Below are 23,760 nucleotides of genomic sequence, written 5' to 3' on the forward strand. Positions count from 1 at the left end.
GGTGGTGTCTTGTACACGAGTGGTTCCTCCTCCTCTTCGTCTGAAGAGGAGGAGTAAGGATTTGACCAAAGCGCAGCGTTGTGAAAAGACATAATGAGTTTATTAAAGTAAACGAAAAACACGAAAACACTTTAACAAAATACAAAACAACAAACGAGTAGACTGACCTGAACATAAAGAACTTACATGACACGAAGAACGCCAAGCAGACTAACGTACGACAGGGAAAATGACTACATAAACGAACGAAACAAACAAACCGAAACAGTCCCGTGTGGCGCGACAAACACAGACACAGGAGACAACCACCCACGACAAACAATGTGAAACCACCTACCTTAATATGGTTCTCAATCAGAGGAGATGAAAACCACCTGCCTCTAATTGAGAACCATATCAGGTCACCCATTACCAACATAGAAACACATAACATAGAAATGCCCACCCACACTCACGCCCTGACCGACTTAACACATACAAAAACAACAGAAAACAGGTCAGGAACGTGACAGGGGGTAGAGCATGGCACTTGCAACGCCAGGGTTGTAGGTTTGATTCCCAAGGGGGACCAGTACGAAACAATTCTGCATAAGAGCATCTGCTAAATGACTGTAAATGGACATAACATGAGACATGAAAATAACATTGATTCCATCTAAAGAGAACCAATTCAGTCTCATTAACTAACAGTCTTATTTACTTCCCAGTTTGAAGGAACACAGAACACCGTTTGGGAAAGGAACCTTAAGACACTTCAACCATTATGATCAACAAAAGAATAAGTGAACGAGAGTGAATGAGTGCTGCGTTCAGTCTTCAATGAAAATACAATCCTTTTGTTTTGATTGTGTAATCAGAGTTTTCCAGTTTTGTCAATGGGAGAGGAGAGGCAGGCTTGAGGACTTCAGGTGGAGCAGAGCAGGTGTGGTTTGTCAAACAGCTGAGAGTTGAGGCTTAGGCTGCTCCGAGGGTGTGGAATACAAGATACATTTTTGTGGGTATTTTTTCAGTGCTGCCAAAACGATCTTTTTCTCGCACACTCACACACTTGTCTCTCACACACTTGTCCCTTTGAAATGCTCTGCCAGTTGCTTTGACATGCCAATGAGAACGCTGTTTATCTTGAGGCACGGTGTTAAAGATGTGATTAACATCCAAAGATAACAGGTTTCAAACTGGTGTCGTCCCACAGCTTTTTGATTAACCTGATTATGGCTGTGTGTATGTGTGCGCGCGTGTGTGATACCTTTTACTAGCCTTCTTGTTTACTCTGATGTTGCCATTTCTGAGTTAGGATGTTTTTACACATATCATACTGTAGACATAATTCTACAAAATGTATGAGGGGAGGTGCCACTGGGCACAGATGTCAGTTCAAGTTTTAATTTACATTTGATTGAGTTGTCAACTAATGTGAATTCAACATGAAATCAAACATTTGAAACATGTCATTGTATTTTGGTTTAAAGTTCCCAAAATTCCTTTACATTGATGACATTCTGCAAATTTTGGGTATGAGTTAACAGAACATGAACTTTTAAAAGTGAGGGCAGTGGTGGAAAAAGTACTCAATTGTCATACTTGAGTAAAAGTAAAGATACCTTAATAGAAAATGACTCAAGTAAAAGTGAAAGTCACCCAGGAAAATATTACTTGAGTTAAAAGTCAAAGTATCTGGTCTCAAATGTACTTAAGTACAGTGGTGGAAAAAGTACTCAATTGTCATACTTGAGTAAAAGTAAAAAGTAAAAGTAAATGCTATACATCAAATTCCATATTTTAAGCAAACCAGATGCCAAACAGAGACACATTCCCATACTCAGAGGCAGTAGGGATGACAATGCATTATATTGATAGGTGCATAAATTGGACCATATYGCTGTCCTGCCTGAGCATTTGAAATGTAGTACTTTCGGGTGTAGGGGAACATTTCTGGGAGTAAAAAGTACATATTTTCTTTAGGAATGTAGTGGAGTAAAAGTAAAAGTTGTCAAAAATATAAATAATAAAGTAAAATAGATATACTCCCCCAAAAAATGACTTAAGTAGTACTTTAAGTATTTTACTTATGTACTTTACACCACTGAGTGAGGGAACCGTTAGGAGGGGAGTAGAATGCTCTTCAACCAATGTGTTTAGGGAACAGTCATAAACACTACAGCCAGGCCAGGGAGTGCATCAGAGCTGTGTCCCAAGAAGCACTTGGGCTAATCCTCAGTGCAGATGGTGGAGAGAGATGGATGACATCAGCTTCAGACAGACACTCCTCCATCCCATCCCTTCCTTAGAAAGTGTCTGATTATGCCRAACCTCTCATCCGCTTGTCTAAAGGTTCTGTTGCCTCTGATATACTATCAAGTGAGTCCCATCCCCATCCCATCATTAGAAGGTGTCTGACAATGCCAAACCCTTGTAGTCTTTTGGAAGTGTTTWTGCAATTTTTTACAGATTTTCACCCCCGCAACGAAAGTATGGTTTTCAGTTTGTTCATGAACCCTCATCATCTTGTCTAAATGTTATGTTGTCTCAGATTTACTATCAAGTGAGAAAGAGATATTGATGTTAGAAGCCAAACAAACTCAACGTTTAGTCTTATTACTGGTAAAAAGCACTCTTACACTAAGCAATGAAACTGCCCTCTCAGAAAAATAACTTGACATAAGCGTAGCTTGGCTAGCTGCGCTTGTGTCATAGAGATGTTTCTGAGATTGTTTCCATTTTTGTTCTGTTTGTTTTTGTCGGTATTGACACGCCACTCTTTGAGGKACCAGATGAGGCCTCTAAACACGTTTTATCTCATGTTGTAACATTCATTTGAATGGGTCAAGAAAAGCATGTTGGTCTGTTTTGAATGAAGTGAGAGAGGGACAGAGCGAGTGAGGGCGCCTCCTCTGATAGATACATAAACTATCAAATCCCACACAGTGAGATAAGATGAAATGCAAATGGTTTCACCAGAGCTGCTCATTGGACAGCTTTATCATGGTATTCCATGCAGTTGAGAAATGACGTGCGCATATACAGTTCCAGTCAAAAGTTTGGGTTTTTATTTAAATTTTTTACATTGTAGAATAATAGTGAAGACATCAAAACTTAGAAATAGCACATATGGAATTGTGTAGTAACCAAAAAAGTGTTAAACCTGTCTCTTATACACATCTAGATGTGTATAAGAGACAGACCCTACACAGAGCAGTGTCCCCAATCACTGCCCTGGGGCATTGGGATCTTTGTTTAGACCAGAGGAAAGAGTGTCTCCTACTGGCCCTCCAACACCACTTCCAGCAGCACCTGGTCTCCCATCCAGGGACTGACCAGGACCAACCCTGCTTAGCTTCAGAAGCAAGCCAGCAGTGGTATGCAGGGTGGTATGCTGCTGGCAATGGTACTTATCATGGTACTCCATGCAGTTGAGAAATTACGTGCGCATATACAGTTCCAGTCAAAAGTTTGGGTTTTTATTTAAATTTTTTACATTGTAGAATAATAGTGAAGACATCAAAACTTAGAAATAGCACATATGGAATTGTGTAGTAACCAAAAAAGTGTTAAACAAATCAAAATWTATTTTAGATTCTTCAAAGTAGACACCCTTTGCCGTAATGACAGCTTTGCATTCTCCCAACAAACTTTATCATTTTTTTACGTTTCACCTTTATTTAACCAGGTAGGCCAGTTGAGAACAAGTTCTCATTTACAACTGCGACCTGGCCAAGATAAAACAAAGCAGTGCGAAAAAAACAACAACACAGAGTTACATATAAAAAAAACTTTGTCAATATCACAATAGAAAAGAAAAATTGAAAAATAGAAAAATCTATGTACAGTGTGTGTAAATGTAGAAGAGTAGGGAGGTAAGGCAATAAATAGGCCATAGAGGCGAAATAATTACAATTTAGCATTAATACTGGAGTAACAGACGTGCAGATGATGACGTGCAAGTAGAGATACTGGGGTGCAAAAGAGCAAGAGGGTAAGTAATAATATGGGGATGAGGTAGTTGGGTGTGCTATTTACAGATTGGCTGTGTACAGGTACTGTGATCGTAAGCTGCTCTGACAGCTGATGCTTAAAGCTTCAGAAATTTTTGCAATTCGTTGACCAGTGCAATATACCTGCTGGAGCGCATGCTACGAGTGGGTGTTACTTTGGTGACCAGTGAGCTGAGATAAGGCGGGGCTTTACCTAGCAAAGATTATAGATGACATTATAGATGACCTGGAGCCAGTGGGTTTCGCAACTGATATGTAGTGAGGGCCAGCCAACGAGAGCATACAGGTCGCAGTGGTGGGTAGTATATGGGGCTTTGGTGACAAAACGGATGGCACTGTGATAGACTACATCCAGTACATCACAGTAGTCACCTGGAATGAGGTAGTCACCTGGAATGTTTTTCCAACAGTCTTGAAGGAGTTCCCACATATGCTGCGCACTTGTTGGCTGTTTTTCCTTCACTCTGCGGTCCAACTCATCCCAAACCATCTCAATTGTGTTGAGGTCTGGTAATTGTGGAGCCCAGGTCATCTGATGCAGCACTCCATCACTCTCCTTCTTTGTAAAATAGCCCTTACAGAGCCTGTAGGTGTGTTGGTTCATTTTCCTGCTGAAAACAAAATGATAGTCCCACTAAGTGCAAACCAAATGGGATGGCCTATCGTTGCAGAATTCTGTGGTAGCCATGCTGGTTGTGTGCCTTGAATTCTAAATATTCACAGACAGTGTCACCAGCAAAGCACTCCCACACCATCACASCTCCTCCTCCAGGCTTCATGGTGGGAACCACACATGCAAAGATCATCCTTTCACCTACTCTGCATCTCTCACAAAGACACGGCTGTTGGAACCAAAAATCTCACATTTTGGACTCATCAGACCAAAGGACAGATTTCCACTGGTCAAATATCCATTGCTCGTGTTTCTTGGCCCAAGCAAGTATCTTCTTCTTATTGGTGTCCTTTAGTAGTGGTTTCTTTGCCGCAATTCAACCACGAAGGCCTGATTCACACAGTCTCTGAACAGTTGATGTTGAGATGTGTCTTTTACTTGAACTCTGTGAAGCATTTATTTGGACTGTAATTTCTGAGGCTGGTAACTCAAATTAATGTATCCTCTGCAGCAGAGGTAACTCTGGGTGTTTCTTTCCTGTGGCGGTCCTCATGAGAGCCAGTTTCATCACAGCGCTTGATGGTTTTTGTGACTGCACTTGAAGAAACTTTCAAAGTTCTTGAATTGTTCCCTGATTGACTGACCTTCATGTCTTAAAGTAATGATGGACTGTTCTTTCTCTTTGCTTATTTGAGCTGTTCTTGCCATAATATGGACTTGGTATTTTACCAAATAGAGCTATCTTCTGTATACCACCCCTATCTTGTCACAGCACAACTGAATGTCTCAAACTCATTAACACTTTTTTTGGTTATTACATGATTCCATATGTGTTATTGCATTGTATTGATGTTGATACAATGTACATTGATAYAATGTAGAAAATAGTAAAAAAGAAAGAAAAACCCTTGAATGAGTAGGTCCGTCCAAACTTTTGACCAAATAAGAATACGAACAAAGTAAATTACATTATAATAGAATACAGGAATACAGGAACACACAATTTAAAATACAATATTTACACGAATATTGGGGAAGGGGGGATGGGGGCAAATGTATCAATTGAGCAGTATAATAAGAGTCTGGTAGCAACAGTTGTGGTGTGTGCTAAGGTGAGGAGAATCCGAGCAGGTGGTCAGTCCAGTTCAAGTGTTCAGTAGTCTTATGGCTTGTAGATAGGAACTGTCTCTGAGCCTCTTGGTATACGACCTCATGCGCCGTCACCTTTTGCCTGACGGTAAGGGAGAGAACAGCTTGTGGCTGGGGTGCGTGGGGTTCTTGTTGATGCTGCGTGGCTTCCTCAGGCATTGTTTCAAGTAGATGCCCTGGGTGGGTGGAAGCACGGTCCTAGTGATGTACTGGGCTGTCTTCACCACCCGCTGGAGGGCATTACGGTCGTGGATGGAGCAATTCCCGTACCAGGCCATGTTGCAACCGGTCAGGATGCTCTCGATGGTGCAGCAGCAGTATTTGGAGAGAACCCGGGGTGGCATGCCGAATTTCTTCAGCCGCCTTAGGAAGTAGAGACACTGTTGCACCCTCTTGACAAGAGTGGTGGTGTTGTGGTGATGTGGATGCCAAGGAACTTGAAACTCGTGACTCTCTCTACTACAGTCCCATTGATATGGATCGGGGCATGTTCCCTCCTCTGCTTCCTGAAGTCAACAATCAACTGCTTTGTTTTGCTGACGTTGAAGAAGAGTTTGTTGTCCTGACACCACAATGCCAGTAAACTTACCTCCTCCCTGTAGGCTGACTCGTCGTTTGGTTATCATGCCTACAACCGTGGTGTCATCAGAAAACTTGATGATGGAGTTGGGGTCATGCAAAGGCATGCAGTCATGGGTGAACAGAGAGTACAGCAGAGGACTGAGGACACACCCCTGGGGGGCTCTGATGTTAATAGTCAGTGTGGAGGAGGTGTTGTTGCCATTTCTCACGGCCTATGGTCTGCCTGTCAGGGAGTCCAGGGTCCAGTTGCAGAGGGTGGTGTCCAGACCCAGGGCTCTGAGCTTGGAGGGAACAATAGTGTTGGATACTGAACTGTAGTCAATGACCAGCATTCTCACATAGGTGTTCCCCTTGTCCAGATGTGTTAAAAGCCGTGTGAATAGCGATGGAAATGGCATATTCCGTGGATTTGCTGGAGAGGTAGGAAAATTGGAATGGGTCTAGTGTGGCTGGCATCCTGGCATTAATGTGGGCCATGACCAGCCTCTCAAAGCACTTCATGATGACCGAGGTGAGCGTGACGGGGCGCTAGTCATTTGGGCATGTCACCTTGTTTTTCTTGGACACCAGGATGATGGTGGTCTCCTTAAATCAGTAGGGGACTAGAGCCTGGGACAGGGACAGGTTGAATATGTTCAAGAAGATGCCCGCAAAGAAGACGCCCGCCAGCTAGTCAGCACACACTCTGAGGACACGACCAGGGATGCCAACTGGGCCAGCGGCTTTGTGAGTATTCACTCTTTTGAGAGTTTTCCTCACATCAGCYTTGGAGAGCGAAAACACCTGGTTGTCCAGTGCAGCGAGAGTCTTCCTGGATGGATTGGTATTTTCTGCCTCGAAGCTAGCGTAGAATGAGTCAAGCTCGTCTGGGAGGGAGGCTTCGGTGGGAACCTCACAGCTGGATTTTCCTTTGTAGTCTGTGATAGTCTGTAGTCCTTGCCACATGTAACATGAGTCTGAGTTGTCGAACATCAATTCAAGTTTGAGTCTGTATTGTCTTTTTGCACCCCTAATGGATTTGCGGTGCTCGGACCTGCTTGCCTTGTTTGCGTGGTGCACCACCGAGTCATCTGGGTTCCCAGATGTAGTAAATTCGCTGTGCTCCTCTCATTTCGTAACTTGTTTAACCACTTCTTGGAAAATGTATCTCTTCAGTATCGTCAACAACATGATTTTGTGTCTAGCTGATGTAATGGCCTCCACACAGTAATTGTTCTAACTTGTTTCATGACAACCATGAGATCATTATGGAAAGGTTTCCCAGCACCCCCTCCTCAGTGTCTTTTATCAGGGGATGTTATTATTTAGTAATTCAGCGAGTAAACAACGTAACTTATTTTGTTAAACATGTGCTATTAACCTTTCTAATTTACGCTAATAACGACTTTGTTTGTGAAATGCTTACTTTGTTACCTAATGCATCTGTAGTCAAGTATTACTTTACTACTTACAACGGTCAAGCAAACAGTGTGTTTATGTACAAATTTTACACAACAGCAGGAATATATGTTCCTGTCCTCCTCTGATCTCTGGTCTCTGGGTGGCCAGTCTGATTCTTTAACAGCCAGGTGTCAAACCTAACATGGGAGTCAGAAATTAGGGAATGAATTACCAGAGGGGTTCACATTTTGCTCTGCGGGTTAAGGTTGTTGGTGGCCTATGCTCCAGGAGGCGTTAAAGCCCTCTGGCAGTTCCTGTTACGGGGTCTAGTTAATAGGTAATCAACTAGCTGTTTTGTTATCCAGACCCCGCATGTAGGGACTTGTACAATACTTGAACATGACTATTGAACTTGACCTTCATGTCTGTTTTAATTAATTATTCTAACATATCATACTAAAACATGGGATCAGAAGTGACTCGAAAGCCACGCACTTGTTATTTTTGTAGCTATGTACAGTATAGGTTTAGTTACATTCCATATTCAAAGAAACACCGTTGTCTAATGCTAATGTTAAATACACCACAGCATAGTGATCACCTTGTTGTTAGCTGGCTAGCTAGCATCACCACTTACCTCGTTGACTGAAGGCAAAGATATCTCCTATTCCATCGCCGTGGCAGTAAACAATCAATCTCCAAAACCTAATTTTTTTTTTACAAGGTTAGTCTCATTGAGATTAACAATCTCTTTTACAAGAGAGACCTGACCACAAATGTTGCGTACACGGTACACAAAGTTGCATACACATTTACAACATAAAAAACAAAGCAATACAGTTTTTAAAACATCAATTTACACAATGAACAGCAAGATGGTTTAGGAAAGTGCKGCGCAACTAGGGGTCAAAACATTCACAGACCACCACTTAATTTTCCACCATAGTGTTTAACCTAGCTTCAAACTAATTGAAAGCAATTTCATCTGACAGAGCTGAGTCTGGACAATACCAAAGGCAGACTGCAGTTCTTCAAAGGCCTCATTCAGTAATGAAGCACAACAACTGTGTCATTAGCATAAAATTAGCATTTGACACAATTCTATCAACAATATTAATATAGATATAGGGGTGGCAGGTAGCCTAGTGGTTAGAGTGTTGAGCCAGTAAGCAAAAGGTTCCAGGATCAAATCCCTGAGCTGACAAGGTAAAAATCTGTTGTTAACCCACTGTTCCCTGGTAGGCCGTCATTGTAAATAAGAATTTGTTCTTAACTGACTTGCCTAGTTAAAAAGGTTAAAAAAATAGGTAATAAACAACATTAGTCCAAGAACAGAGCACTATTGCTCTCCCTTCTGGATAGTTAACATAACAGATGACTTGACATCAAACTGGACACACCGAAATTCTTTCCTGCAATGCAAGCTGGACAAAGAAAGTAGCTTCATGAATACCTTCTGGACCCCTTGGAGTCGGAAACGCTGGCTCAAGCTCCTGTTTGTTGTGGTGCCTGAGGTATATCAACGCAAGCAGCACAAGTTACTGGCTCAAAGCCATTGAACCAGTCGCTGATGATATCCTGATTGTAGGCTACAGTGACACGACGAACAAGCAGAATGCAACCAAGATGTGAAGCTTCTAGCACTGATAGAGCACTGCCAACTGTCACGCTGGTATAAAGGATTTGGAGACAGGCGCAGGAATACACAATAGGGGTTTTTAATACACCCAAAACAAACACGTATACAAAAACACTGGGCTGTACACAAACAAAAGAGTGAGGGTAAACCTTGTTGAACAATATGGGACGATACCCGTAATACAAAATATATAAAGCATGCAGCATAACAGCTTCACCAACGCATAGGTACTCACACCACCAACGGACTTGGGAACAATAACCGACAAAGACAGAGGGAACAGAGGGCACATATATAACATACTAATCAGGGGAAATGGGAACCAGGTGTGTGTAATCAGACAAGACAGTCCGGGGTTGATGATAATGAATCCTGTTCAGTAAAGCCTAGAAAGCCAGTGACGTAGACCTCCGGATCTGGTGAACAGAATGAGCATCAGTACCGGGGGGATCCGTGACACTGACCAGTTAAGGTGCGCCTTGGCCTTCTAGAAACTATAATTCAAAGTGAAAGACACTTCCATTGCCACATTCTCTCAGCCAAAGCCCTGCAGCCGGACAAAGAGAAAGTAAGAGTGATCCTCATTATGCCAAACCCGACTGATGCAAAAAGAGAGCAGCATCTTATCAGCTTTGAATACTATCTCGTTCATGCCACAACTGTCAGCAGTCTGTGAGCCTCTACAACGACTGCTGGACGACTGCTATCCAAACACGAGGCTGCGGTGCAAGAGATTAACTTCTCTAGGGTAGGGCCAGTATTTTGACATCCGGATGAAAAGCATGCTCAAAGTAAACTGCCTGTTACTCAGGCCCAGAAGCTAGGATATGCATATAAGTCCCTCTTTATATCCCAAAAACTCTTTATATCCCAAAAAAGTTTTGTTGGCGTGTTTTGTTCAGTCATCCACTTGCTCAAAGGCGACAAAACATGCAGACGAATACATCCTAATAGTACCGGTAAAGTTCGTCGAAACATGTCAAACGATGTTTATAATTAATCCTCAGGTTGTCAATTGTCTAAATAATCAATAATATTTCAACCGGACAATAGCTTATTCAATAGAAAGGGAAAACAAYGAAGTGCGCACACTCGGTCACGCGCGCAAACCAGCAGTGCATGATTCTACAGTCCACTGACAGAAAGGTCTCATTCTTCTTCATTTTTCAGAAAACAAGTCTGAAACAATGTCTAAAGACTGTTGACATCTAGTGGAAGCCATAGGAACTGCAATCTGGGTCCTAACCCATTAGATACTCTATAGGCATTCAATTGAAAATACCATATAAAAAAAATCCCACTTCCTGGATGGATTTTTCTCAGGTTTTCGCCTGCCATATCAGTTCTGTTATACACAGACACTATTTTAACAGTTTTGGAAATTATAGTGTTTTCTATCCAAATCTACCAATTATATGCATATCCTACTTTTACTTTGGGCACGCTTCTCATCCAGACGTAAAAATACTGCCCTCAAGCCATAAGAAGTTTTAAGGTCGCTACACACTTTACAAAATGACACAAGTCCTACGTACTTTTGTGCAGCGTCTACGACGCTCCGTCACTCTGTTTGCATAGGGTGTGTATTGCCTATTATTTTGTAAGCAAGTGATTGTGTTAAACTGTTTTCTATTATGAGAGTTGATTAATAAAAAAAAGAAAGATGACAACTGAAGTGGAAAGAAAATGCAATGCCTTTCCATTTGTTATTGCATGCCAGTGAAGAACTTAATGTTGTTGTTACGTTTGCACTTTCTATTGAAAAGGATGATGTTAAGGGATATAGTTGATAGGTAATCGGCTAGCTGTTCTGTTATCCAGACCCTGCATGTAGGGACTTACATGAACATGGCTTTTGAACTTGACATTCGTGTCTGTCTTTATTCATTAATCTAACATATCATACTGAAACCGTTCCCACTCCAGGAACTCTGCTTTTCACACTCACCTGTGACACACAACACTGACCCATCTGCTCTGGAGAGGCATTTGCCTGTTTGTCTTCAGTTTTGTGTGGCGACAGGAGTGGCATGCTCAGGCTTGCTCTGGTGTGAATTTACAAAGGGGCAAAAACCGCCCCAAATACATTCCCTCAACAGTCTCACTGTCGGAGTCTGGCTCCTTGGCCCTGCGGCTGTTGCTTTTGAACGTTATTCAGAGGAAGTCGAGCTTAGACATTGTTACAATTGTCAGGAAAGGCAACATAAGCCCCAATGTAAACCAGATTCTGTGAACCATATTCTTTGGAGTGTCTTTTCTCACTACTGTGAGAGTGAGTTCATGGAAATAAAGCTATTACAGATCGGTTACAGATCTAAAAGATGGAGTGAGAAAATGGGTCACTTAGATTAGGTTTAAACGAGAACAGATTCAATGACTGAAAGAGGATGACAAAGAAAGAAAGGCCATCTATAATCCAGACACCAACAGATGAATGACAGCATCATCTGAGTCAGACGTTTGACTTGTGCCAAGAATGAGATAATCCCATAATGCTGATTAAAGGAAAAATAATAAGAGGGTGTAAAAGTTAAGTCAGAGAGTCTTGGTCCTGCCACGTCCACTACTACCATACCAACTGGGTGTGCTTGCGTCCTTGTCTCCACAATGGTTGTGTCCCCAAAAAATTGGAGACAAACTCATACAAATGATATTTTACCTCATAACGGATGTGTCAAATGTGCTATACTGTGAAATCGCCTTTGTGAAATCTTGAAATATCTTCCTGATTCACAACTCAGTGGTTTTGGGCACTTGGTCATGTCATTCTCCCCTGGCCTCTCTCTCTCCTACCTACTCACGCTGACCGTAACTGCTAAGCGAAAATGCCTGAAGGCAAAGGGAGGAGAGGGGAATGAGGGAACGAAGCTGATGCTATTGCTTGTAACCGAAAATTACTAATGGGTGGTGGGGGGCTGATTTTACAGACCATCCCACCTACATGGTTCTTTATAGGGGGTGTTGTAAAATGGAGAGTCACTGAAACAGATGGGTTGATGGTCTCAGGTGGTGGTAACAACACACACACACACACACACACACACACAGGACCTGGGGTCTGGGACACATTAGGGCCCTATTAGTGACCTGAGCCTGCCTTAATTGATCCAGAAGCCAAATGGATGTACGTGCTGTCATCTGACACCCTGGCACACAGATGGAACCTATTAACCACCAGTCTTCCTGCATTCACCCTCAGGCTAATACAAATGTATGTTTGCGTGTGTGTGTATTTACCCTGAGGCTAATACCATGGTCCCTTCGCTAAACAACAGAGACATACAGCACAGCAGACACGTCCATACGTGCTGTAGTATCTGCTCATCATAATCACAGAAAAATAGGTGGCATGCACTTCCAGGCAATGTCTGAATGTCTAAATGTCTAAATCAGCGAGGGTGAACTTTAAACCCTTTTTGCGTCCCATGGGGAGTTTGGTTTGTTCTGCCGTGGAGAAAGGGGAATAAACTGTTGTGATAAATATGTTGCTGCAGTAAAATGTAAACATAAGGACAGCCACATGTGTGTGCATGTTTACTGGTGAGGGGTATGCTGTAGTGGGTGAGAGAATCTCATCCGTGGCGAGCTGAACGCTGGGCTTAGCGGAGGGCTTAGGCATTGTTTTAAAAACATCTTCTTGGGAGAGCCCAGGCCGAGCCCAGGATGATGACTCAGGGAATCCATGTCAGCTATAAATATAACGCTCAAAGACACACGGTCCTAAAAACAGTTCCTTATTTAGGTTCTAAAGGTACAGTCTGTGATTTTGAAAGCTGTTCAATGGTCATTTCAATTATTTATTACATTTGTTCCCTAGTCCCATATCTCAGAAGTATACCGAAACAAGTGGCAAGGACCATTTTGTTGTTTTTCAAATCTCAGACTATAGCTTTAAACAATGCTTCTCTCCGGCTCTCCACAGAATCACCACCCAAAGGAGCGTTGAGGATGCAGAGGAAGTGGAGCGAGAGCGTCGGCGCAGGGCCCGGGAGTCCTTCCGCAGTATGGGCAGCACCAGCACCTCGGACCCTGGAGGCCCTTCATTGGACAATGTGGTACTGGCTGAGGACGGCCTGTAAGTACCCAATTACAGTCTTAGAAAAAAGGTGCCATCTAGAACCTAAAAGGGTTCCTGTCCCCATAAAAGAACCCTTTGAAGAACCCTATTTGATTCCAGGTAGAACGCTTTTGGTTCCAGGTAGAACCCTTTTGTGTTCCATGTAGAACCCTTTCCACAGAGGGTTCTACAAGGAACCTAGAAGGGTTCTACCTGGAGCCAAAAAGGGTTCTCCCATAGGGACAGCGGAGGAACTCTTTTGGAACTCTTTTTTTCTAAGAGTGTACTTTTACTTTGACTCATCCAAGATGATAATGGAGTTATTGAACCTATATTAGATCAGTAATTTGAGATGACTAATTTCCTGTCCCAAACATTACTCATTCACCCGCTCAGTCATGTCCCATCTCTCAAATCTAAACTACAGTGTCTCTATTACAGTATGTTTTGGATTGTACTGATGCAATGATTTATATTAAGGGGTGTTTGTCAGACTTTCCAGCTGTGGATGCCTCAGTCTATCATATCATGGGAGTGCTACTGGGACGGTTAGTTCCCCCTGTTTGCCATACATTCAGTTGTTTATGGATCTGCTCCACAATCCTGAGGATGCGTGGTTACAACAAATAAATATTTTCTTGGGGAAAAGCAATTAATCTCCACATCTCCTCTTAATCCCTCTCTCTCTCTCTCCTCTCTCTACCCCATTCTCTCTTCCTCCCTCTCTCTATGTCTCTCTCTCCCCCTCTTTTTTACTCTCTCTTTTTTCTCTCTCTCTCTCTCTCTCTCTCTCTCTCTCTCTCTCTCTCTCTCTCTCTCTCTCTCCCGTACTCATTCCTTCACTCTCTCCGTGTGAAGAAGGACACACAGCTGCCTTCCCATTACAGCATCTCAGAAGAATGTTTACTACAAAGTGTCTTGAAAAATGACTACTATGTCATGGCCCTTAGCATAACTGCCACTTTTAATCTCACAGATGGAATTACAGACTCTCTCCAACACCTTCTCCAAGTGGGGAGAAGAGAGAGTAAAACAGCTGATCATGTCAATGGCTCCACGTTTCTAAAACTTTCTAAACCGGGTCACTTTAGCTCTACCTACGTGTACATATTACCTCAATTACCTCGACTGAGGGAAGGCTGTCTTTCCAGCCACTATCTCGGCCTGTCATATAGGCTTAAACAAGGACAAGGTGGGAAAACACCCCTTGTTATGTCGTTTCATGAAGGGGGTGTGTTGCTTATGTCCAGATCCTAAATCTTTAGTTCCGTCATGAACTTGTCTATTGAGCTTGAAGCTATTTCACAGCAGCCTTTTAACCTCTGGAAAGTGTGGAGAAATATCTCTCCTTTAAGACCGCTTTAATGGTCGTGATTAGGTCCGCAACGCAAGTGACTGAACTACATGCACTGTCAGTTCAACATTCGTGACACAGTTTGCCCTGGGATTTAACCTTGTTGCCTAACTTCGTATTTTTATCTAAGGTCAGTGGCAATTACAATTGCCTCACCTTGGAGCTTGTGGCTTTCCACCTGCTGCCTTTCCCTTCTACAGAAGAGGAGTGGCTCCTCCGTTCGTGTCCAGTACGTGCACTGTGCATTTACTTGGATAGGACGAGAGCAATGCACAAGAGCGACCAACCCTTGTGTTCTGGGCAACTCCCTGCAAGGGGAGGCCCCTCTCTTGTCAACGGTTGTCACATTGGATTGTGGAAACTATTATATTGGCCAATAATAGCAGCTACAGGAGGGCCTGAGGGCTCACTCCAACAGAGGTATGGCTATCTCTTGGGCATTGTTCAAGGGCATCTCCTTAAAGGAGATTTGTGATGTGGCTTGTTTGGCATCCCCTCATACTTTTATGAGGTTCTACCGACTAGACATAACTGCACCTTCATTGGCACATACTGCCCTCAGTATCGGGGCCTCTGAGGGTTTATTTTGTGGGACTGCCGGGATTCGTAGAGTATGTGCTATACAGGAGTTGGCCGTATCCCACTGTGAGCTATTGAAACAAATATTTGAAAGAGAACATAAAGTTACTTGCGTAACCCTGGTTCTTTGATATATGAGTGAGATATTTCACCATATTTTCCTACTCACAAGAGTGTGAAGAAGTTTTGCATGCTTGGGAAGGAGCACAGTGTGGGAGAGTGGCTCTTTAGTATGAGGGGAGAGGCTCCCTCATTCACCACTTGATCTGTCTGTCTCCGACAGACGTGTATTATTGGTTCTTGGAGCTAGTTAGAGATTCTGGTGAATCCCACTGTGAGATACAGTTTCTCACTCATAATATCAGAGAACCGGGGTTACACAAGTAACCTTAACCGGACCGCACACACGCATGAGTCCGCATGCGCCATCACGCGCATGTTGATTTGTCCCCCCACACCAGACGCGATCAGGACACATAGGTTGAAATACTAATATAATTAGTCATGTGATATAAACATTGGGATGTTATTTTACCTGAAATGCACAAGGCCCTCTACTCCGACAATTAATCCACAGATAAAAGGGTAAAAGTTAGTTTTCTAGTAATCGCTCCTCCTTCAGGCTTCCTCTTCTTTGGCGGTTGGCAACCAAATTTAAGGTGCATTACCACAACGTACTAGACTGGAGTGTGGACCACAGTTCATCTTTCAACCACCCACATGGGTATATGCTCCTAAAAACCAATGAGGAGATGACACGTGGGTATATTCGGGGCGGCAGGTAGCTGGATCAAATTCCTGAGCTGACAAGGTAAAAATATTTCCATTCTGCCCCTGAACAAGGCAGTTAACCCACTGTTCCTAGGCCGTCATGGTAAATAATATATTTTTCTTAACTGACTTGCCTAGTTAAATAAAAAATAAATAAACATATGCTCCTAAAAACCAATGAGGAGTGTGAGCAGTGTGGGTGCAATGATTGAATAACATGTAGATGTGCATTTATTTTGCAACGCACACTATGCGTGCGGTCTGGTCAGCATGTAAATTTTCTCTTTGTCCCCAAGGGTCATAATAGTTCAGAGAGATCAAACTTCAAGACAACTGTCAAGATTGGTTTGGGGTTTACTGTTATTCAATCTCTGTGTCGTTGACACTCGCGTGCTGCTCTCTCAACAATGTAATTACCAGCTCAGATTCAGACCTGCTTCCTTTCTCGTTGTTTTCAGAGTCATCACAGTATCATGACATGTCAGAGCCATTGCATAAACATTCCTCTCCAACAGGTGCCTGTAGCCTTTATAGGGTAGTGTCTTTGGTGCCAGAACGAACCACTTCATAACATCTAAACAACATCTACATGACTAAACACCTGAAAAATCACACCACCACAATTACTGCCCATTATTTCTGATAATATATATAACCTGCCATCTGGAAACATCAATTTACTTTAGTAGCTAACCTGTTTAATCAACATTGGAATGCCTAGTGGGAGCATTCCATTCAGCCAGCTCCTGCCAAGATGAAACAGACTTTCATTACAGGGCTGTTTTAATGAATGGGGGATAGAGAGAATAAAGAAGTAGAGGGATAGGGAGAAAGAGGTGCGCTGCTAATCTGTTAATCACTCGTTCTGGTGATTGATAGAAGGTTCATGGAGTCTTTCAGCCAGATGCAGATGTTTGGACTAACCTGGGGAGACCCCTGTGAAGTTTGCACAATGAAAAATAACTACTAAATGTCCTGTGGTCGTGTTGTATGAAAAGCAACACAGTATTGGTCTAGAGGCAAGTACCGTGCAGTGACTGCAGTCGCGTTATAAGAAAAGAAATCAACACATTGTTAGTCTAGACTAGAGGTAGATATCGTGAGGTGACTGCTGTCTTTTTGTAACTAACATAAGAAAAACCCAGTGTTTATTCAGCAGGTGTTGTGGTGAGGACAAAATGGCTGTGTGGTGATGAAAGGGTACTTAACATATTTTCTGTTTCGTCTGGACCACAGCCATGTCAATATTGAGCAACCTGGGGGAACACGAGGACAGTGCTCCCTTGAGCACTTAAAAAAAATGGATCTTCAAAAATGTAGGACATCTGGATTTTTGAGCTTTTCCACCATTTCAATACTTTGATAGAAATTAATAGCTCACAAAATAAAATGCTGATATGTACATTTATACTGATTGCATAGCATTCTTGCCCTGTTAATTGGTTCTCAAAGAGGAGATGACGGTAAAATTCACAGCCTTATCCACTTTTATCACCATTTAGGCTCCCCACCCACTGCCTATCCACCATGGCCCCCACAAGAATATCTACCATGGCCCCCACAAGATTGCCTACCATGGCCCCCACAAGATTGCTTACCATGGCCCCCACAAGATTGCCTACCATGGCCCTCACATTGGGCTCCACCTCTCTCCCTGCAGTTAGTCTAAGCCCTTGTTTATACTGGCTCTTAAGCACTCATTACAGAAATCACTTAATTTAATGTTGGTTGACGGAAGGTAGCGGCTCTCGACTCCCAGGTGCCAGTTCATTTGTCCAGCTGTGTTGTCTCTGGGTCCCCGCAGGGCCTGTTGTCCTCATAAGCCCCTTGTCTGTTTGACTCTCTATCCCCTGGTATCACCATTAAGATTAGCCTCTGTACTAAAATAACCCAGGGCTGATTCAGTGTTCAGCTGTAGCCAATCTAGTTATTGTTTTTTAAATTTCCACCCACACCTCATCACTCCTCTCCCAACCCAAGTGTGAGTGTGTGGTGAACCCCCCCTCCCCCAACACACAGACACACACACACTTTGGTGGGATAGGAGTGATGAGGTGTGGGTGAAATAAAAAACACAACCACACCACACACACACACACACACACACACACACACACACACACACACACACACACACACACACACACACACACCACATATAGACGCATACATACAGAAATAACACCAGAGTCTCCAGATGGCTGTTCCAGCTGTTTTCCTGCATTGTGTGTTTGATCTGGTCCTGTTGGTGTTAATTGATGGGCTCAGCAGCTCCAGTCCTCATTTACACCTCTCATCCTGTTATCCATCCCCAGCACTCGCTAGGCCGCTGGGAGACAGCTTTGTAAGCTGTGTGTGGGCCACGGTCGCGCTCACTGACACTGTAGTTGACATGTTTAGCCTTTACTGTAGAAGCCATGTTTACCACATACTACAGAACACATTTGGCACTTTGGGATGTTTCACACCAACCAAAATGGTGGTTATATTACAAAGCTGTAGTCCTCTCTCCACCATCTGAATCAGTTTAGCTTTAAAAGGATTCGATCTTGCAACCTTGCGGTTACTAGTCCAAAGCTCTAACCACTAGGGTACCTGCCGCCCCTTAGAGGCCTTTCATGTTATAAACTGTATCTAGCAAAATCTACTTCCCTCTCAGCCCAGGGGTGAGTTTCCCAAAACATTCGTAGCACTAACATCCTTTTTTCGTTCATTGCCTACCAACGGACTTATAAAAGGTTAGGTCACCATTCAGATGAACATCATTAGCTATTCTTGGTTGAGTTACCAAAACCTTTTAGGCACTAAGATCGTTTTATCTCTCCTCTTTGTTTCCCAGGTATGAGAGTGATCTGAAGCCTAGCAGCAGCTCTCCTTCTATGGAGGAGGACGAGGGCTTCAGTGACTGGACCCAGCGGTTGGAGAGACGCCGGCAGCAGGCCCAGCGCATGGAGGAGCTCAGTCAGGCCCCAGAGGAGCAGGACCAGAGGCCCCTGAACGGTGCCGCAAAAGCCCCCACACCACATACCCTCTCTGCCTCAGCCACCCCCACCACATCCACCTCTCGTCTGCAGAGACAACACAAGGCAGAAGCGGAGGATGAGGAAGAGAAGAAGTTGGGAAGAAAGGAAAGTGAGAGGAAAAGGAGGGAGCGAGAGGAGGTGGAGAGAGAAGAGAGGGTGCAAAAGGAGAGGGAGAGAGAAGAGGAGGGAGCGAAACAGAGGCAGGAGAAGATGAGGGTGCTCAAGAAGAGAGAGGAGGACCAAAGACCAGATGCTAAGGAGATGGTATTCTTGTGCATTATTTGTAATTATATGCTAATATGTGATTAATTAAGAACTTTTACAAATTAGAATATGATTATTCAAAAATGTATGTCCTTGAAGTAGTCAACCATGGAAATGTTTAATGTTCTTTACAGTTCCAGTTGAAGGAGAAGAGAAAAGATGTGAAGGTCTCCTACACATCCCAAGTCGTCCTGCAGACGGAGGCAAAGCATGCTAACACCAACGGAGACACAGCTGGGGAGGAAATTACATCATATATGGCCAAAACCAAATTAAGAGCTCCCAGGTAAATCAGGGTGTATTATGGTATATGGATTTGTATCACTAGATCTGTTTCCACATTCAATTACATGGTAAGAAAATCACATTGCAATTCACATTGGGACGGATTCAGACATAGGAAACGTACGCTTTTCCTATGCGCTTACTGTACCTTATGCAGGTGCGTAACGGGCATTGCATGTGTGGTTTTCACTCAGCAGGGTTTTCAGGAAATTTCTCTAAAGCCATCCCTTTAAATTTGGTGTACTTTTAATTTGAAATTTTTCTACAGACTCATTAGAATATATGGAGAAAAACGGTTCAGAATATTAGGGATCAATGAAAGAAAGCCATGTAAATGCACACATATTTGTCTAATTTTCAGCATCAATTGGTAGATTTAAAAATACTGATCTTGTATGCAGGGCATTCGGAAAGTATTTAGACCCCTTCCCTTTTTCCACATTTTGTTACGTTACAGCCTTACTCTAAAATGGATTAAATACAACATTTTACTCATAAATCTACACACAATACCCAGTAACGACAAAGCGAAAACATTTTTTTTACCCCAAAAATACAGGAATACCTTATTTACATAATTATTCAGACCCTTTACTTTGAGACTCTAAATTTAGCTCAGGTGCATCCCGTTTACATTGATCATCCTTGATATGTTTCTACAACTTGATTGGAGTCCACAAGTGGTAAATTCAATTGATTGGACATGGATTGGAAAGGCACAATTGACAGTGCATGTCAGAGCAAAAAGTTCAAGGAATTGTCCATGAAGCTCCTAGACAGGATTGTGTTGAGGCACAGATCTGGGGAAGGAGGCCCCAAGAACATAGTGGCCTCCATCATTCTTAAATGTAAGAAGTTTGGAACCACCAAGACAATTGCTCGAGCTGGCCGCCCGGCCAAACTGAGCAATTGGGGGAGAAGGGCCTTGGTCAGGGAGTTGACCAAGAACCCGGTGGTCACTCTGACAGACTCCAGAGCTCCTCTGTGGAGATGGGAGAACCTTGCAGAAGAACCAACCATCTCTGCAGCACTCCATCAATCAGGCCTTTATGGTATAGTCAGTAAAACGCACATGACATCCCACTTGGAGTTGGCCAAAAGGCACCTAAAGGACACTCAGACCATGAGAAACAAGATTCTCTAGTCTGACCTGAATGCCAAGCTTCACTTCTGGAAGAAACCTGGCACCATCCCTATGGTGAAGCATGGTGGTGGCAGCATAATGCTGTGGGGATGTTTTTCAGTGGCAGGTACTGGGAGACTAGTCAGGATCGAGGGAAAGATGAACGGAGCAAAGTACAGACAGATTCTTGATGAAAACTTGCCCCAGAGTGCTCACGACAAGAGACTGTAGCGAAGGTTCACCTTCCAACTGGACAACGACCCTAAGCACACAGCCAAGACAACGCAGGAGTGGCTTCGGGACAAGTCTCTGAATGTCCTTGAGTGGCCCAGCCAGAGACTGGACTTAAACCCGATCAAGCATCTCTGGAGAGACCTGGAAATAGATGTGCAGTGATGCACCCCATGCAACCTGACAGAGCTTGAGAGAATCTGCAGAGATGAATGGGAAAAACTCCCCAAATACAGGTGTGCCAAGCTTGTTGCAGCATACCCAAGAAGACTTGAGGATGTAATTGTTGCCAAAGGTGCTTCATCAAAGTGCATGCCTAGTCCCCTCCTGTATTCCCTGTTCACCCACGGCTGTGTAGCCAAGCACAACTCCAACACCATCGTTAAGTTTGCTGACTGACAACGATGAGACAGCCTGTAGGGTGGATGTCAGAGACCTGGCAGTGTGGTGCCAGGACAACAACCTCTCCCTCAACGTGAGCAAGACAAAGGAGATGATCGTGGACTACAGGAAAAGGAGGGCCGAACACGCCCCCCATTCACATCGACGGGGCTGTAGTGGAGCGGGTCGAGAGTTTCATGTTCCTTAGTGTCCACATCACCAGCCAACTATAATGGTCCAAACCACCAAGAAAGTTGTGAAGACAATGCCTTTTCCCGCTCAGGAGACTGAAATATTTGGCATGGGTCCCCAGATCCTCAAAAAGTTCTACAGCTGCACCATTGAGAGCACCTGACCAGTTGCATCATCGCCTGGTATGGCATCTGCTTGGCATCGGCCGTAAGGCGCTACAGGGGTAGTGCATTCTTTCCAGTACATCACTGGGCCAGGCTTCCTGACATCCATGACCCATATAGCAGTGTCAGAGGAAGACCAAAAAATCTCAAAGACTCCAGTCACCAAACTCATAGACAGTTCTCTCTGCTACCGCACGGCAAGCGCGGTACTGGAGCGCCAAGTCTTGGAGCGCCATTCAAAAAGCTCCCTAACAGCTTCTACCCCCAGCCATAAAACTCCAGAAAAATTCATCAAATGGCACCCAGGCTATTTGCATTGACCCCCCCCCCCCCCCTCCACGTTTGTTAATACACTGCTGCTACTCGCTGTTTATTATCTATGCATAGTCACTTTACCCATACCTACATGTACAAATTACCTTGGCTAACCTGTACCACCGCACATTGACTCAGTACTGGTACCCCTGTATATACAGTTGAAGTCGGAAGTTTACATACACCTTAGTCAATACATTTTTATTATGTTTTTCACAAATCCTGAATTTTAATCCTAGAAAAATTCCCTGTTTTAGGTCAGTTAGGATCACACTTTATTTTAAGAATGTGAAATGTCAGAATAATAGTAGAGAGAATTATTTATTTCAGCTTTTATTTCTTTCATCACATTCCCAGTGGGTCAGAAGTCTACGTACACTTAATTAGTATTGGTAGCATTGCCTTTAAATTATTTACCTGGGTGAAATGTTTAGGGTACCTTCCACAAGCTTCCCACAATAAGTTGGGTGAAGTTTGTCCATTCCTCCTGACAGAGCTGGTGTAACTGAGTCAGGTTTATAGGCCTCCTTGCTCACACACGCTTTTCTAGTTCTGCCACAAATGTTCTATGGGATGAGGTCAGGCTTTTGATGGCCACTCAATACCTTGACTTTGTTGTCCTTAAGCCATTTTGCCACAACTTCAGAAGTATGCTTGGGGTCATTGTCCATTTGGAAGACCCATGCGACCAAGCTTTAACTTCCTGGCTGATGTCTTGAAATGTTGCTTCAATATATCCACACAATTTTCCTGCACCATGATGCCATCTATTTTGTGAAGTGCACCAGTCCCTCCTGCAGCAAAGCACCCCACAACATGATGCTGCACCCCCGTGCTTCACGGTTGGGATGGTGTTCTTCAGCTTGCAAGCCTCCCCCATTTTCCTCCAAACATAACAATGGTCATTATGGCCAAACAGTTCTATTTTTGTTTCATCAGACCAGAGGACATTTCTCCAAAAAGTATGATCTTTGTCCCTATGTGCAGTTGCAAACCGTAGTCTGGCTTTTTTATGGCAGTTTTGGAGCAGTGGCTTCTTCCTTGCTGAGTGGCCTTTCAGGTTATGTCGATATAGGACTCGTTTTACTGTGGATATAGATACTTTTGTACCTGTTTCCTCCAACATCTTCACAGGGTCCTTTGCTGTTGTTCTGGGATTGATTTGCACTTTTCACACCAAAGTACGTTCATCTCTAGGAGACGGAATGCGTCTCCTTCCTGAGCGGTATGATGGCTGCGTGGTCCCATGGTGTTTATACTTAAGTACTATTGTTTGTACAGATGAACGTGGTACCTTCAGGCATTTGGAAATTGCTCCCAAGGATGAACCAGACTTGTGGAGGTCTACCATTTTTTTCTGAGGTTTTGGCTGATTTCTTTTGATTTTCCCATGATGTCAAGCAAAGAGGCACTTAGTTTGAAGGTAGGCCTTGAAATACATCCACAGGTACACCTCCAATTGACTCAAATGATGTCAGAAGCTTCTAAAGTCATGAGATAATTTTCTGGCATTTTCCAAACCTTTTAGGGGCACAGTCAACTTAGCGTATGTAAACTTTTGACCCACTGTAATTGAGATACAGTGAATTATAAGTTAAATAATCTGTCTGTAAACAATTGTTGGATAAAATGACTTGTCATGCCCAAAGTAGATGTCCTAGCCGAC

At 43.4% G+C, this 23,760-nt stretch overlaps 1 protein-coding gene across 5 annotated transcripts in view; it reads left to right on the forward strand.

Moving 5' to 3' along the window:
- Window positions 1-23,760, forward strand: part of LOC111962189 (non-muscle caldesmon-like) — a 71,148-nt gene that overhangs the window by 11,691 nt on the left and 35,697 nt on the right. For all 5 annotated transcript variants that reach the window (XM_023985073.2, XM_023985076.2, XM_023985074.2 and 2 more), the window contains exons 2-4: window positions 13,278-13,430; window positions 18,956-19,403; window positions 19,538-19,689. In XM_023985073.2, the coding sequence (XP_023840841.1) occupies window positions 13,278-13,430; window positions 18,956-19,403; window positions 19,538-19,689 (753 nt within the window). The remainder of the gene's footprint in view (window positions 1-13,277; window positions 13,431-18,955; window positions 19,404-19,537; window positions 19,690-23,760) is intronic.

Source organism: Salvelinus sp. IW2-2015, linkage group LG4q.1:29 (genome assembly GCF_002910315.2).
Source record: "Salvelinus sp. IW2-2015 linkage group LG4q.1:29, ASM291031v2, whole genome shotgun sequence".
In the NCBI taxonomy this organism is placed as follows: Eukaryota; Metazoa; Chordata; class Actinopteri; order Salmoniformes; family Salmonidae; genus Salvelinus; species Salvelinus sp. IW2-2015.